This window comes from Schistosoma mansoni, chromosome 6, assembly GCF_000237925.1.
Source record: "Schistosoma mansoni strain Puerto Rico chromosome 6, complete genome".
NCBI lineage: Eukaryota > Metazoa > Platyhelminthes > Trematoda > Strigeidida > Schistosomatidae > Schistosoma > Schistosoma mansoni.
The window spans coordinates 12,414,246-12,429,342 of NC_031500.1; the positions used below are offsets into that span (position 1 = coordinate 12,414,246).

At 33.9% G+C, this 15,097-nt stretch overlaps 1 protein-coding gene across 1 annotated transcript in view; it reads left to right on the top strand.

Moving 5' to 3' along the window:
- Smp_059600 (putative tektin) overlaps positions 1-15,097 on the top strand; it is a gene marked incomplete at both ends in the record, with an annotated part of 32,714 nt that overhangs the window by 2,527 nt on the left and 15,090 nt on the right. Inside the window, 2 exons of the mRNA XM_018798293.1 lie at positions 9,754-9,897; positions 11,611-11,833. Of these exons, the coding sequence (XP_018653249.1) occupies positions 9,754-9,897; positions 11,611-11,833 (367 nt within the window). The remainder of the gene's footprint in view (positions 1-9,753; positions 9,898-11,610; positions 11,834-15,097) is intronic.

Sequence of the window (15,097 nt, forward strand, 5' to 3'; positions counted from 1 at the left end):
GTGCAATGGGGTGAAGTTCAAATTCACTTAGTATTGTTTGTTTGAGTCTTCCCATTATCTCAGTGGCCGAGTGGATAACACGATGGTGTTTGAAGCGAGAGGTACTGGGTTCGAGTCCCAGAATGAACATCAACTCTGAGATGCAGGTACATCCAGCTGACGAGTTCCAAATAGGACGAAGCGCGCGTCAAACTGGACTCCACTACTAGTCACTATCCATTTTTGCTTATCAATCATTTGTCTCAATCTTGACTGTTCCTTCTCCAAATATCAGTCCATCGTCTCCGATTATTATTTTTCATGCATTTTCGTAGCAATTGCGCTACGTTTTGGTTCTTCCCTTATCATTCTTCTAGTGAAATACATTCTATTCCTGACCATCACCATATACTACTTATGTGGATATAAGTAATCCACACTACAGTATCATTTATTCCAATAAAAAAACAATTTTTTTTTCTTCATAGGAAATTGATGGAATAAAAATTTGTCAAGAACAAATCAAAAATATTATAAATCGTGCTACAGCACAATTAAGGTAAATGATTTATTCAATCATTGTTAATGTATTATTATTATTTTATTAATGTTCAATAGTGACTACTTACAAGTAGATTGGATTTTTTTCATTAATCAAAGAAATGTTATCCTTTATTATGTTGAATAAATTAATAGATCAGAATGGGTTTTGTGGAGATTTCAGTATGTTCAAAGATGAAATCATGAGTCAGTTGAAGCTAGACCACCATTGGAAAACCTGGAAGCACTTAACTGGTTAAGTGCTCTGGCGGGAGACTGGTAGGTCCCGGGTTCGAATCTCGCGGGTGCAGGACCGTGGATGCACACTGTTGAGGAGTCCCATAATAGGACGAAACGGCCGTCCAGTGCTTTCAGGTTTTTGCATGGTGGTCTAGCTTCAACTGACTTATGGTTTCAATTATGAAAATAAATTAATATTCAAATCTATCAACGTATTGATGTGTTGAAATTCTGTTTTATCGATTTCAAGGTATTTTTGTCATGAACTGACGTTAACATTTTTTTGTAGAACAAATGATATGATAAACTTTTGTTTCTTTTGTGTACTGAACTCTTCGCGTATGTATAATCATGGTTTCACATTTAGTTGAACCATCCAAGTGTAGGTTTGTCAGTCAAGATGAAACTATTCAGCTAATAAATCGATATCCGATCATTCTAGATCTACAATTTTAGTTTAGATTGATATTATGAATGGATCAATGTTAGATCACCATTGAAAACCTGGAAGCACTGGACGGCCGTTTTGTCCTAGTATGGGCCTGCTCAGAAGTGTAGACTCACGATCCCGGGATCTTCGGTCTCGCACGAACGCTTGACCTCTAGAACACCGAGCCAGTATCCAACGGTATTAATGTCTAATTTCAACCTATCCACGATTTCGTGCGGCCGTCCACCGTTATCTTCAGTGAGTAACTGCCTCACAATTGACATGGTTAGTTAGTTAAATAAGATGACCAATAATGACAGTTTTTTACCAATATTAACCAGCTTCAAAATGGATTTAACGAAAGTTGTTAACTTAAAATGTCGCTGAAATGTACATTATTCTTACATAGATTCTTTCATAAAGACCGTTTCCTCTTAAACACCAGGATCATCATAATTTAATGATAATTTGTATCTATTGTTATACACAAAAGATTTTACTTCATGTTTATAAGTTTTATAGGTTACTTAATGTACTTTTCATTAGTGCAGAACTATTTTCCGTTACCATAAAATTATCAGCTTTTTTCAAAGACAAATTATATTTGTTCACATCATCTATAATAAGTTGAAGACCTAACCATATGTCTTTCCGGTCGCATAGAACTGACTATATATCTTTTGGGAGCAAAGAGGTTTCGAAGCTGAGAGAATATATATCTACCTCAATTAATGGAAGGTTGTCGCACCATATTGTGAATCGGTCGAAGTTAAGCACATACACTGTCGAAACTACAACGCTTTCTATGAGACCAAGAGCCATGGATTTGATACACGGCGTGGTCACGAATACACACTACCAATGAAGTCCTATATTGAGGCGAACTAGCTGATCAACGCTTCCTAGATTTCAGTGATATTGGAAGTAAGATCATTTCGTAGTGTAAACTATAAGATTACATTCTGTTGATCAAAAAGGAAAGTCATTAGCATGGGGTTAAGGCTGCTTTTCTACTTTTGAGATAAAACAAACAGTTTCAACCTCATATTTACACAACTGTAGGTTTTCAGAAAGAAAGTTAATTATCATATTATAAAGCAAAAAAAACCCACTGAAAATTGATTATTATCGAACTAGTTATAAGAAATAACATAAGAGAAGGAATATGGTGAAGCCTAGTAGGCCCTTCTGGCGAAGAGTGCTACATCGAAGCACTGCACGACTACCGGGGCTTAATAGCTGTTTCTGCATTGTTTACTCAGAATCATCACATCACTCTTTCTTTCTTTTTTTGGGCAGACTCATTTACTCCTTCTTTTTGAACCAACAATAATTATGCAATGACTCTTTGTAGCTATCGTAATCAGTTTTGGGTATAGATAGAGTGGTTACTTAGGCCGATCTCCACGACCCGTGTTACCGCTCACATTAGTACGTGGAAACAGTCCCATAACCCAGGAGGCACGACGAGGACGTGTGAGTCGGGTTTTGCCTCCCAAGAAATAACATATTCCATATAAATTTAATGTTTGCTAAATGAGAACTTACTGGGTAACAATGTATATTCTGGATAGATGAACGTTTTTGAGAATATTAATGATAATTCCAGGATATCAAACATGTTATTCATCTCCTCAGACATATTTTTCTCCTTTCTATAATAATCTCCAATATTCAGTCGGTATTTCAGTCAGTCAGTTATAAACAACTCAGAACCTGACATGCATATGCATCGGTTCATGTTGCTACAACATATCAACATGCCGATAATAAATTATCAAGAAGGATATCAGATAATTGGGGGTAATAGAAAAGACTTAGTAGAGATAGTATGAGTCTAGAAGAAGGAATGACTCCGTCATATAAAAAGTATCAGATAATTCTTAAAATCAAGATCTAAAGAAAGAATAAACAGTGAAGTCATTTGTACTACTGTGACTGATTTTGAATAGTAACCCTCAATGTCTTTTAATAATATGTAACGATAATCTTGAGAGTTTCGACCAGGTTATCTGAACCTTTCTAAATAATTTAATCTATAACTACAAATGACTTCATATGTTGACCAATATCAAGTTTCCGTTTGGTCACTTCTAATTTCCTTTCCGCTTATTCTGTCATATAATAGGGTGTTCTTACAAAAAACGTTTATTCACTATTATAAAAGACTGATGATCATTTTTATTTCATTAGTATATGTATATACCATAAAACATCCGGTAAATAAGTTTTCCGTAGAAAAAAAAACAAAATTACAGTATGTCCCCATTTTAATTTATACTTTAATTCATATTTTACACTGGAGAACAAAACAAACAATTACTTATTGATTTTGGTTGCTATGGGCAATGTCATTTCATCTACTGAAATTCTTACCTTCTTTTCTTCAATGTTGTTGTTGTTGTTGTTGGTGTTGTGAAATAATATAAAGGTGCTTTTTGTTTTCTCTCTCTCTCCCTCTCCCTCTCTTCTCTTCTCTAAAATAAACAAGCGGTTTACATTTATTTTATCATGTTACCGGTAAATTATCTCTTATCTATGTATACGCATGTATAGTTATTATACACTAAGCTGACTTGTTATATGTAATGGGACACCAATAAATACGTTATATAAAACTAGATATCAGTATGACAGATAAACTTGAGATAAATTACCAAGGAAGAGAATAAAAGGTAATAAACTATTCCGTTTAATTTATACACACAATTAAGATAGATTTTATTCAATGAGAAAAGATATAAACTAATTATGAATACCGGTCAGTCAATGGTTATCAACGTAGAGCCTGGAACAAATATACTTTAGCTTAAGTTCTCATATCAGATTAGGGTGACAAATTGAAGTTAGCTAGATGAATTCCTAAGAAGTCAAAATAACCGTAGTAGCAATGATAATGAGACAGATTAAACATTGATTATTTGGCTTGTAAAGGGTTAAATGTAAAGGTCTGTCTAAAGGAATACTGAAACTCAAGATCTAGAGGAAAATAAAGAGAGTGTTTGTGCACCATTGTAACGATTTCTGAGTCATGTCACTCAACATCCTCAACTAGGTAGTCTACATCTACCCACTTAGTTCAGACCAGCAGTCAGTAACTTCATGGATTAGTACCACATCTTGGTTTGACCGCTCTTAGCATTCTTTCAAATTACTCTTACACTGAGGTAGGCGATGGTTGGACATTTCTCAACCATCTCAGTCACTGGTAATTCCTAATAGCATTAACTGATTTACCCTTTCTACTTAGTACTGTGCGTCTAATCTCAGACTTGCTTTAACTGTCTTTCGATAAGACTTGAGTAATGCTTTGGAAATACCTGTGATTGAAGTCACGCTGCCTACGCATATCTTCCTTAAAGCCCTTATTTTACAGACAAAATACTATGGAGCTGATAGTTGCACAGTGTACTATCCTTTATTTGGAAGGTGTAAATATCTTCCACGTCACATGTGATATAAGTTAGCAAAGTCAAGTGATATTTCTGAATGCGCGCCAAGATTTCATCATTCACAAACCCATCAGGTCTGATGAAACTTCATAGATGAGTGTGGTGATCGACAAAATCAAATGAGTCAATCCATATCATTAGAACTGGCATTGATGCAGATCGATCCTCAAACAATATTTTACATTTATTTAAGGACTAGTCTGCATCATAGTGAGTGAAGTAGCTGAGTATGTTGACCACTCCAATGTTTAGCATATCTTATAGGTTAGGTTGGGGAACTTTCAGGAAATTAGGAGGGAGAAACGATTAAGTTATAATATATGTGGAACTTGTCATTGACTTTATTTTTTGCATTGATATGATCTAAGTTAATTTCCACGGTCATAAAATTGTTCAAGTGTAGTGAACGAGGACACAAGTGGGAACATGCAAATACATCTGAGCACATAATTACAGAATCTCTTAGTAAAATCTGAGAATCATACAGTAAATATTTCTATTGCAAAATGTCAATCAATAGTCTCAGACTTGACTGTTCCTTCTTTTGCATACCAATCATTCTTTGTTCTCTTTGTTTTCTCTTAGATCTTCTTAACCTTCTGCCTCTAGATATTTCATTTTCGATTGATGGTACATGCTACTTATATCTATCGACATCAGTAGCATACACTACACAAGGTTCACCATCATTTATCTTCATATATCTATAAAGTACACAAAATTGTTGTATTTTAATTGTTTCTATTCATCTATAACTAGATATTCATATATCGAAATAAGGAGAGTGATTAGTGAGACTATAATTTATGGACGACCTTTGAGCGACGCCAAAGTGACCTTGAGAGTGGCTACCTACTTACTAGGGCTAAATGAAGGTTATGAAGCAGTTTGAAGAATAAGGATTATGATTCATAGTTGATAATTAGAATTAGGAATTACATTTACGGTTTTTCATCATGAACTGATATCAGCTAAAATGCCAACACGCTGTTTGGTTAAATACTTACTTTTTTACTTACGCCTGTTACCCCTCGTGGAGGAGCATAGACCGCACACCAGCCATTCTCTATCCAACCCTGTCCTAGACAATCCTTTCCAGTCCTTTCCAGTTAACATTCATCCTTTTCATATCTGCTTCTATTTCCCAGCGTAATGTGTTCTTTGGCCTTCCTCTTTTCCGATTCCCTTCCGGGTTACAAGTTAAGGCTTGCCTCGTGATGTAGTTTGGTGATTTCCTCAACGTATGTCCGATCCACTTCCAACGTCTTTTCCTAATTTCCTATTCAGCTGGAAGCCACACTGTCCTCTCCCATAAAACGCTGTTGCTGACAGTATCCGGCCATTGAATGTTGAGTATTTGCGAAGACAACTGTTTATAAATACTTGTACCTTCTTGACGATGGATGTAGTAGTTCTCCACGCTTCAGCTCCGTACAGTAGAACTAACTGTCTTGACGTTCGTATTGAGGATTCTCACTTTGAAGTTAGTTGACAATTGTTTTGAGTTCCATATATTCTTCAATTGTATGAATGCTATCCTTGCTTTACCAATCCTCGCCTTTATATCTGCATCCTATCCTCCTTGTTCATAAATGATGCTTCCCAGGTACTTGAATGTTTCCACCTCTCCCAGAGTTTCACCATCAAGTGTGGTTGGGTTGGTGTTCTGCGTGCTGTATTTGATAATTTTGCTTTCTCCTTTGTGTATGTTGAGGTCTATTGATGCAGAGGCTGCTGCTACCTTCGTTGTCTTCATCTGTATTTGTTCATGTGTATGAGAGAGGAAGGCTAGGTCATCTGCGAAGTCCAAATCATCTAATTGATTCTGAGCTGTCCATTGTATTCCGTATTTCCCTTCAGATGTCGAATTCTTCATAATCCAGTCAATTACCAAAAGGAAGAGTAGACAGCTTTTTCTGACTCTGATCCTTACTGGAAATGCATCTGTCAGCTGTCCTCCATACAAGACCTTGTATTGTAGTCCGTCGTATGAGTTTTGGATAATGTTGACAATCTTCTCAGGAACTCCATGTTTTGTTAAATGGGTGAGTGAATTTCGCGCCAAAATCCAAGACCTATTATCTTAAATCTGATTAGTTCATCTATAAATTATAGTCTCACCTAAATGAATTTTAAAAATTCGAAATATTATTAAAAACATTATACAGAACATAAATTAGTTTTCTATCTTATTTTATGTTGTTTCTCATTAAAAAGAACAAATATGTATAATAGAACCATTACATTCTTTTTGAACTTCTTTGATCTTTCTCGTTTCCATAGGAACCCGTTTCTTTTCTATCGTCTTATAAGATTTTAACGTTTACTAATTATATATTTCAGTAGTTCGATTGATTGTTAAGGAATAAATTTTATGATTAATAAAGAATACTTCATGTATATTATTAGATATGTTTTTTGATTATAATATGTATTTATGTATGTGTGTAATAGTGTAACATTTTATTTTTCGAGGGGGGGGGGCGGGTATTATTAAGTTCATTCATGTTGCTTAGCTACAATTATAGTATGAAAATTTGATAATGAAGAAATGCAAAGAACTACAAAAGTTTCTTGTTTGAAATATTGAATGTTTTTCATTATTATTGTTAGCTGTTCAAAATTCATTAATTCCAATAAATCTATTTCGATTATTTTCTACATTAAGAGAACACAGGTATTTCCAATCTATAGAAGTAATGTATTTCGTGTGAATAAAAAAAAAATGCATTTCTTATGATACTTATAATATTTCTAAATTAAAAGTAGGTTTTTACTTCACGCTGGTGACTTTAAACCAAACTGCTGAATATCGTGTGAGAAGGTCAAGAGAAAGCTATCATAGACGACAAACTAAGGACATGAAATAAGTTCATAAAAGTAGTTATTGTTAAACTAGTTTGTATATGCAGGTTGAGATCTAAGCAACAGTTCAAGATATGATTTTTGATGTTAACCGACGTCGTCTGAAATGCATCGAAGTGACCCAGTTACATTCATTCTTCATCTTTCTTTAAATAGTGGATTAATTATTATTCCATATTTTTCATAGTTGAAAGCGTGAGTCAATTGAAGCTAGACCACCAAGGAAAACCTGGAAGCACTGGACGGCCGTTTCGTCCTATTGTGGGACTCCTCATATCCCCTCATATTCTATATTTTTCGTCTGTCTGATTTTGATTACTGTTTTTAAAAAGCCTACATTGTTTATGTACCATACAAAAACTGTAAATTATCCAAGTATGGTAATACTGTCTCACAACAAATACAATATACCAGTTTTATGATGCTGATAATCAACAGTTAGAGAAAATAATGAAATCTCTATAATAGTTACAAACAAACAGATGCTTCATAGAAAAGTGGTTGATTCGATTCAGTACTTCATGTAACACATAATTTGACACTGATGTTTTCATAATGATTGAAAAACCCTACAATGAATGGTAACTATATACATCATTTATTCTAATTGTCACATATCAATTAAACGGAATTATACTGTCTATTCTAAACAGTATATTCATAGTTGAAATCATGAGTCAATTGAAGCTAGACCACCATGGAAAACCTGGAAGCACTGGACGGCCGTTTCGTCCTATTGTGGTACCCCTCAGCAGTGCGCATCCACGATTGCACACTCTCACACAAAACCCCTTCTGATCTATTCTAAACAGGTTAAGAAGTTTATAGTTAATAATATTTAGCATAAAAAAGTGTTAAATTCACTTTATAAAAGATATCATTAAACCATTGGTTAGATTAAGGAGAATATATCTCACTTATAGCTAACTGAAATCGGTTGATATAAATAATTTTGATTTAATTCCCTTTTGTATTCGTCGTTTGAATCTTCCCATTGATGTTTAAATTCAAAATTGATCAGTCTCTTATTGGCATATATGCATACTGTGAGTATTGGCTCTACTGCTAGCCACTATCTGTCTTTGCATATGGTGCTTGTGACTTAAGGCTATATCGAGGCAATACGCACAGTATGCTCATATGCCGATAAGAGACTAATAAATTGAAGTCTTAAACATCAATGAGAAGATTCAAACAAACAATGCCAAGTGAATTTAAATTCTACTTTAATTTTATTTTTTATGTTACTTATAGTTTGTAAGTAGTCAAAAAGTGAAGCAAAATATTGACTAATCATCAGCTATTAATTTCATTCGACATATTTGTAATCCCACAACATTGATAATTGACACTCTGTTTTCGATAACACAAGTGTCGTGTGCTTCAGTATTTCTCACCTCTACTCGGAAATAATTCAGAATTCAAAGTTATGAAAAATTTTCCATCCTCTCGACTTTGAGTGGTGATCAGAACTCTCCTTGGTGTGCGAAAAACCAATTTTGATTAAACACAAGTTTCGTTTCTGGATGACTGGGGTATGCTGAAGTAAAATGAAACATACTATTTAAAGTGGAAAATAGGTTGATGAAACTGTGAATCTTTATTGTTTAAGGTGTTTGTGAGACTTATTACGTATAAATAGTAACTCGATACGTGATGATGGCTGGTGTAGGAGTAAGTTGAAAGATATGAGCATCTAAACCAGTGTATATCAGTCTATGAAGTCACTGACAGTTGAACTGAGTCGTGTATGTGGCTTCAAATTATCTTGTTGGGGTTCACACGATTCACGTAACCAATGACTGCGGACGATGAATGACATGACTCTGAATCGATTGCACTGGACCAGATGTATTCACTCATTTTATTCCTTCAAACCCTGAGTTTCGAAACCAACTTGTACTGTTTTATTTCATGAGTTCAATCTGCCTTCTCATATCATATATTTCACCTCTAATCTTTTCTATCCCAACTGATATCGTTAATAAATCTACTCCATACCGTTTTGTCTTGATAATTTTATCTTGTATTGATGTGATGTGGCACCCTGAACTAATGCAAATGTGTGTCAGGTTCTGCGTTGTTACTGACTTACTGAACGACTGACTATGGTAGATTGTTATTTAAGAGAGGAGACAAAAAGTGTGAGGATACAAATAACGAACTTATCAGTTACATTTTATTGTAATTTCATATACTTATCTTCCAATCATTTTCTCTACATGACTAATTCATTTCTTCTTCCAGTTTATGTCGTAGTGTTCAACATGAATTAGAACAAGATAGTTCAGATAAATTTAGAGCATTACAATTGGATCAATTAGCTCATCAATTACGTAATTCATCAGCTAATATTGCCTTATATGGTGATATTGAAAAATTAGAAAAATGGTAAGTGAAAAAGATATTAATTATTGATTTCTATGTCATTAAAAAAATATTATTAATACCATGTGTTTCATGGAATACACTTTCTTAAAGAAACTTCCTAGACAATTTTAATATGTGCTAAGCTTTACATCTGTCGGATAACCATAGTTAATGTAATATCTATTAATTATGTGTATCTACCCAGTCAAAGGAAATTACTAAGTAAGTGACAGCTGATTCAACTGTGGTGGATTAGAACTTGAGTCCCGAAATCTCAACATTCCTTTTTTCTTTTCTTTATACCTAAGTATTTCTACTATAAATACTACTACTACTTTTACAAATCTGGGATTTACCTTGATAATTTTATCTCATTGTGTTAATTAGTCAGCCACAGCGTAGAACTTCATACGTACGTACATCAGTTCGAGTTGCCATTCCACATTAGCACAGAGATGCAGTTGTCCATTCAAATCCCATACTGGTAGAAGTAGTAAGAGTATAAGCGTTATGTGAAAGATTAGGGTTTGAAGATGTTATTCAAGGAGTATAATACAGTGAAATAAATTTGAAAAGAGAAAAAGGATAGGGACATGAGGAATTCAGAGAATTAGAATTTGGTAGAACACAAAGAGTGGATGTACCTTCGCCATTGCAAACGATTTTGAGCCATGTCATTCAAGGTCTCTAACCATCGATTGCTATCATCTCGCGGATCCCAACCAGGTAGTCTACACCTACCAACTTAAACTAATGAACATGTGTCAAGTTCTATGTTGCAAATGACTGACTAACTAATTGGATGGATATGACGTTGTTTGGTAAGCTAGAAGAAAACTATCCAGAATCTCACTTATCGTTTTCTTCTCCACCTATGAGTACCTGTTTTAATATATCCAACACCCTTCATGATTAATCCTTTGACTGAGGGTAGCATGGAGGCAAATGAATGTGCTTCAGGCCTAACTTAGAAATGAATCCTGAGGATAAAGATGAAATGGACCATATTCTATTGTCTGTATTCCGAAGGTTTTGAATTTCAAAACGGCCAAAGAACTAACATAACTGAGTTCCCTTACCAGCTCATTTGTCCTTCTGTTTTTCAATACACAGTTGTGTCTATTAAATAATTATGAATACGACTGTACAGCTTGAGTCAGTAACATCATCAAAAAGAAAATTTGGCTTAATATTTTGTGTTTAATTGTGTTTCATAGACACAAATGTTTGTTTTGTTATAGCAGCAATGAAATTATCTACTGACTACTTTTCCTATAAAATAAAAAACAGCTAACTACATCTCTAAATAACTGCTGAATTCAATGTCAATGAAAATAAAGATTCTTCTAATTGAAGGGGTTTTGCAGATATCGATTTAATTTTCAGGTTGCATTAGTTCAAGATTGATATCGTTTGGGGTATCATTGAAGACTAAAGAGTACTGGTTAGGTCCTTTGTTATAGTATGGGACTCCTAAATAGAACATTTTGATAACTCTACCATCCCTGTTTTTCTAATGGTTAGCCGTTTGCCATGAGACCTGAGAGCACTATGTTTGATTCGAAAGGGATTATGAGTCCCCACCATTGAGTCCAGTTGTAGGACAAAACGCTCATCCAGTATTTTCTTATCTTCAATGGTACCCAAAATATATACTAACAATTATATTAGATTTATCTTCACATTTAAGTACATATATGTGTGACCTTCATCTTCATATATTTGAATATTTAGGATGAGTGTACCAGAAAAATGGGCTGAACATACAAGTGCTAATTTAAAACGTTCTCAAGCTGAACGTGCAGCAAGTCGATCTATTCGTGAAGCAATTGAACATTGTTTAGGATCAACATTCAGTAAGATACGTGATTTATGGTCTTCAACTAATGCATGCTTATCTCAACGTATACAAGAAACAATGGAAGCTAAGAATAGAATACAAGTTCAATTAGAAAAAGTATGTTATGTATTATTTTTTTTCGTTTCTATACTATTGTAAACATAGACATTAGAAAAAAAGACTATTAATTAAATCACCATACTATCCTCTACTACTAACAAAGTTTTTAAGTAGCTAAGGCTATGGTATAAAATTTTACTTATCTTATTAATTGCTGGTTGAATTCCTTCATTAATATTACTATTTATATACTGTTGAGGCTTAAAATAGGGATTATTGAAAAGTACAAACACTGATCTAATTGACTAGGCAAATCGAAGTACATATATATATACAATAATCCCTCAATGAAAATCAGCCACAGGTAAACAAATAATGAGGAGAGTGGAAGTTCAGGAGAGCTCTTATATTTCAATAAAGAACAATGAGACTAGTAAAAATCATAGTATGTGTTAATATTATAAGACAAGGAAACCAATAAGAACAATTGAAGACTAATGACATTGTCATGTTATGAAAGTCATGGTGATATCGAATTGTGACAAGGTTATAAAATATCTATCGTCTAAACTATATAAATACGTCACAATAATATGTGGTTCCGGTTGGCTATAACAACTAGTTTCATACCTTAACATTAAAAAGGAGTGATATTACCATCTTTCATCTCTTAGGATATCATTCCTCATCACATATTGGCTAGTAAGCTGATGAGTATACAAATGACAAGCACTTTTCAGAACCATATGTATGTTAAAAGGTTGTGCGTTCATTTCTCAGTGAACAATAACGAATCTTTTACTTCTGTTTCTACCTTATTTTGAATTTTCACTATGGTATTATCACGACTCCGACTAAATAATTGTGGATCAGTATGGGTTTTGTGGAGAATTTAGTATTTTCATAGTTGAAATCATGAGTCAGTTTACCAATCGGTTAAGTGCTCTGACTCGAGACTGGTAGGTCCTGGGTTTGAACCTCGCGAGTACGGGATCGTGGATGCGTACTGCTGAGGAGTCCCATAATAGGACGAAACGGCCGTCCAATACTTCCAGGTTTTCCATAGTGGTCTAGCTTCAATTGACTCATGATTTCAACTATAAATAATTGTGAACACTATACGTTCAGATTAATTTTTATGAATCCAATAGTATACATTTTCAAATTTAGTTAATCTTTGGTATACTCCTAGTGATGATCGAAGCTTATCAGTGATCACTGTTTTATTCTCTAGTTTTTGATGATATACTATCTGATGTCGACCCGTTTTGAACCTCAATTTCAACTTAAATCAATCTTCAGAAAACTATAAACTAAATATCATTGTTGATTTGAACTTTTACAGACACATAAACATTATTAGTCAAGTACAAGTTAGTTCCAAATATTGAATACAAGTACTATACACTTAAAATTTGGCATTAGATAGAATACATAGATATATAGTTTCTTTAACAGAATAATGAAATGACTCATTTTATAAAGTAACTATTTCTCATTATTATAAGAAGACAGATGACATTAAAATCGATCTTGTTGGTTCATGAAAATTATCAAAATTATAAATTGAACCTTGTTCTGTTTGTACTGGGTTTTCCCCCCCCTCTCCAACTACCACCATCACCAGTTATTTCCTCTTTGATCTTTAGTTTATGTGATAGGGATTCGAGCTTTAGTGCTTTCTTTCTAATCAATATTTTTGTTCAAATAATTTGTATTACAAGCTGTGTAAATAGGAAAGGATCATGCCAGAATATATATGTATATTGGCTATATACATATGTTCAGTTTTTAAAAAGAGCGGAACAAACTCAATTGATCAATGTTCAATGATAAATATCTTTTCTTTTTTTTTTTGAAGTTTTATCTTTATACTATTCATCATCAATAGTTCAGTATAGTTATGTGCTTATTGTTAAAAAAAAAATTGGGACAGTATTGTTCTTTTTTTAAATGGATACACAATGGACTCGAACTATAATGCATTTACTTGTTTGTTTATTGATTGATTGATATCCAATTCAATTGGTCAAAACAAAAACAAGAAAAGGAGTAACCAAAATGGATATTTTTTGTCAATTTATCTGATAAATGGTATTTTTATTTCTTTATTATATCTGTCAATCAGTTTTTATTTGAATATTTTCTTTGATTTTTTTTGGGGTTATTTGTTTAATCTAGGTTATTTTTCCTTTTTTAAGGAAGAAAGAAAAAGTCAAACTGTCTTATCATATTTGTTAGTGGATTGTTATTATGGTTATTATTATTATTAGTATGATTTTTCTTTGATAAGAAACGGTGAAAACATGACTATTTATATTTATTTAAACACATAAATATTGGTACAAGGAGGAACCAGATACATATGTGCCGCACAAATCTCATTTGATTTGTGTGAGGGTTATGATACTGACCAGGTGCCCAAACTGAAGCAGGCCACACTCGGAGCCTTTGACCTAAAGATCTGATCCACAAGGCAGTGGAGCATCGTAAGCAGATGCAGTCCAATGGTAGACGATGATTGACGATTGATTCATATGTCATTTGTTCCCTCAGGATACTGGAGCCAGTCCATGTGCATCATTGGTTTGGAATGAGCGTTTTCCAACTCCTCTAGGTGGACTTTCTGTGTCCACCGACCCGGTTAAAGTGCCGGATATTCGCTTTTCGTCCTCTCAATTTTGTAAACAACTGTAATGGTACGAGAAAGCAGTGAGTAGGACTTCCCTGGCAGAGACTGTATGCGCGTGTCCATGTGAGAGCATTTCGAAATGTAGAGCGGACTCTCCCCACACTCGGCCGTACCAGGGTATCATGACTACGTACTTGTAATGGTCAAAGAAAAAAACATTTTGCTTGAGATTCAATAAGTTGAAATTAAAATTATTCTTTTTTTTGGGATATTTTATATCATAGTTGAAAGCCGTGGAGTCAGTTGAAAGCCTAGACCCCACCAGGGAAAAACCCTGGACTCATGGCTTTCAACTAATGAAAATTAGTAAATCCTCCACCAAAAACCCCTTTTTCTGAATAATGGTTTAATAATCCAATTTTGAAGGGAAATTTAACTTATTTTTGAAATAAATACCTGGAATTATAATGAACCTTTAAACGGTAATTTTTTTAGAATTAAAGAAACTGGTCCTGGCCCTATGGAATAAAATAAATAAATAAATTACGCGCCAAGTTTTGAAGGGGTAAATTAAATCCCTGGGGCCCCGGGGCTTTGTGTTTTTAAATGGCGCGAAGTAAATTTCCCAAAAATTGGGAAACCCCGGAATTTTTCCACGTTTGAAAAAAAAATTTGGTCCTAAAAATTTT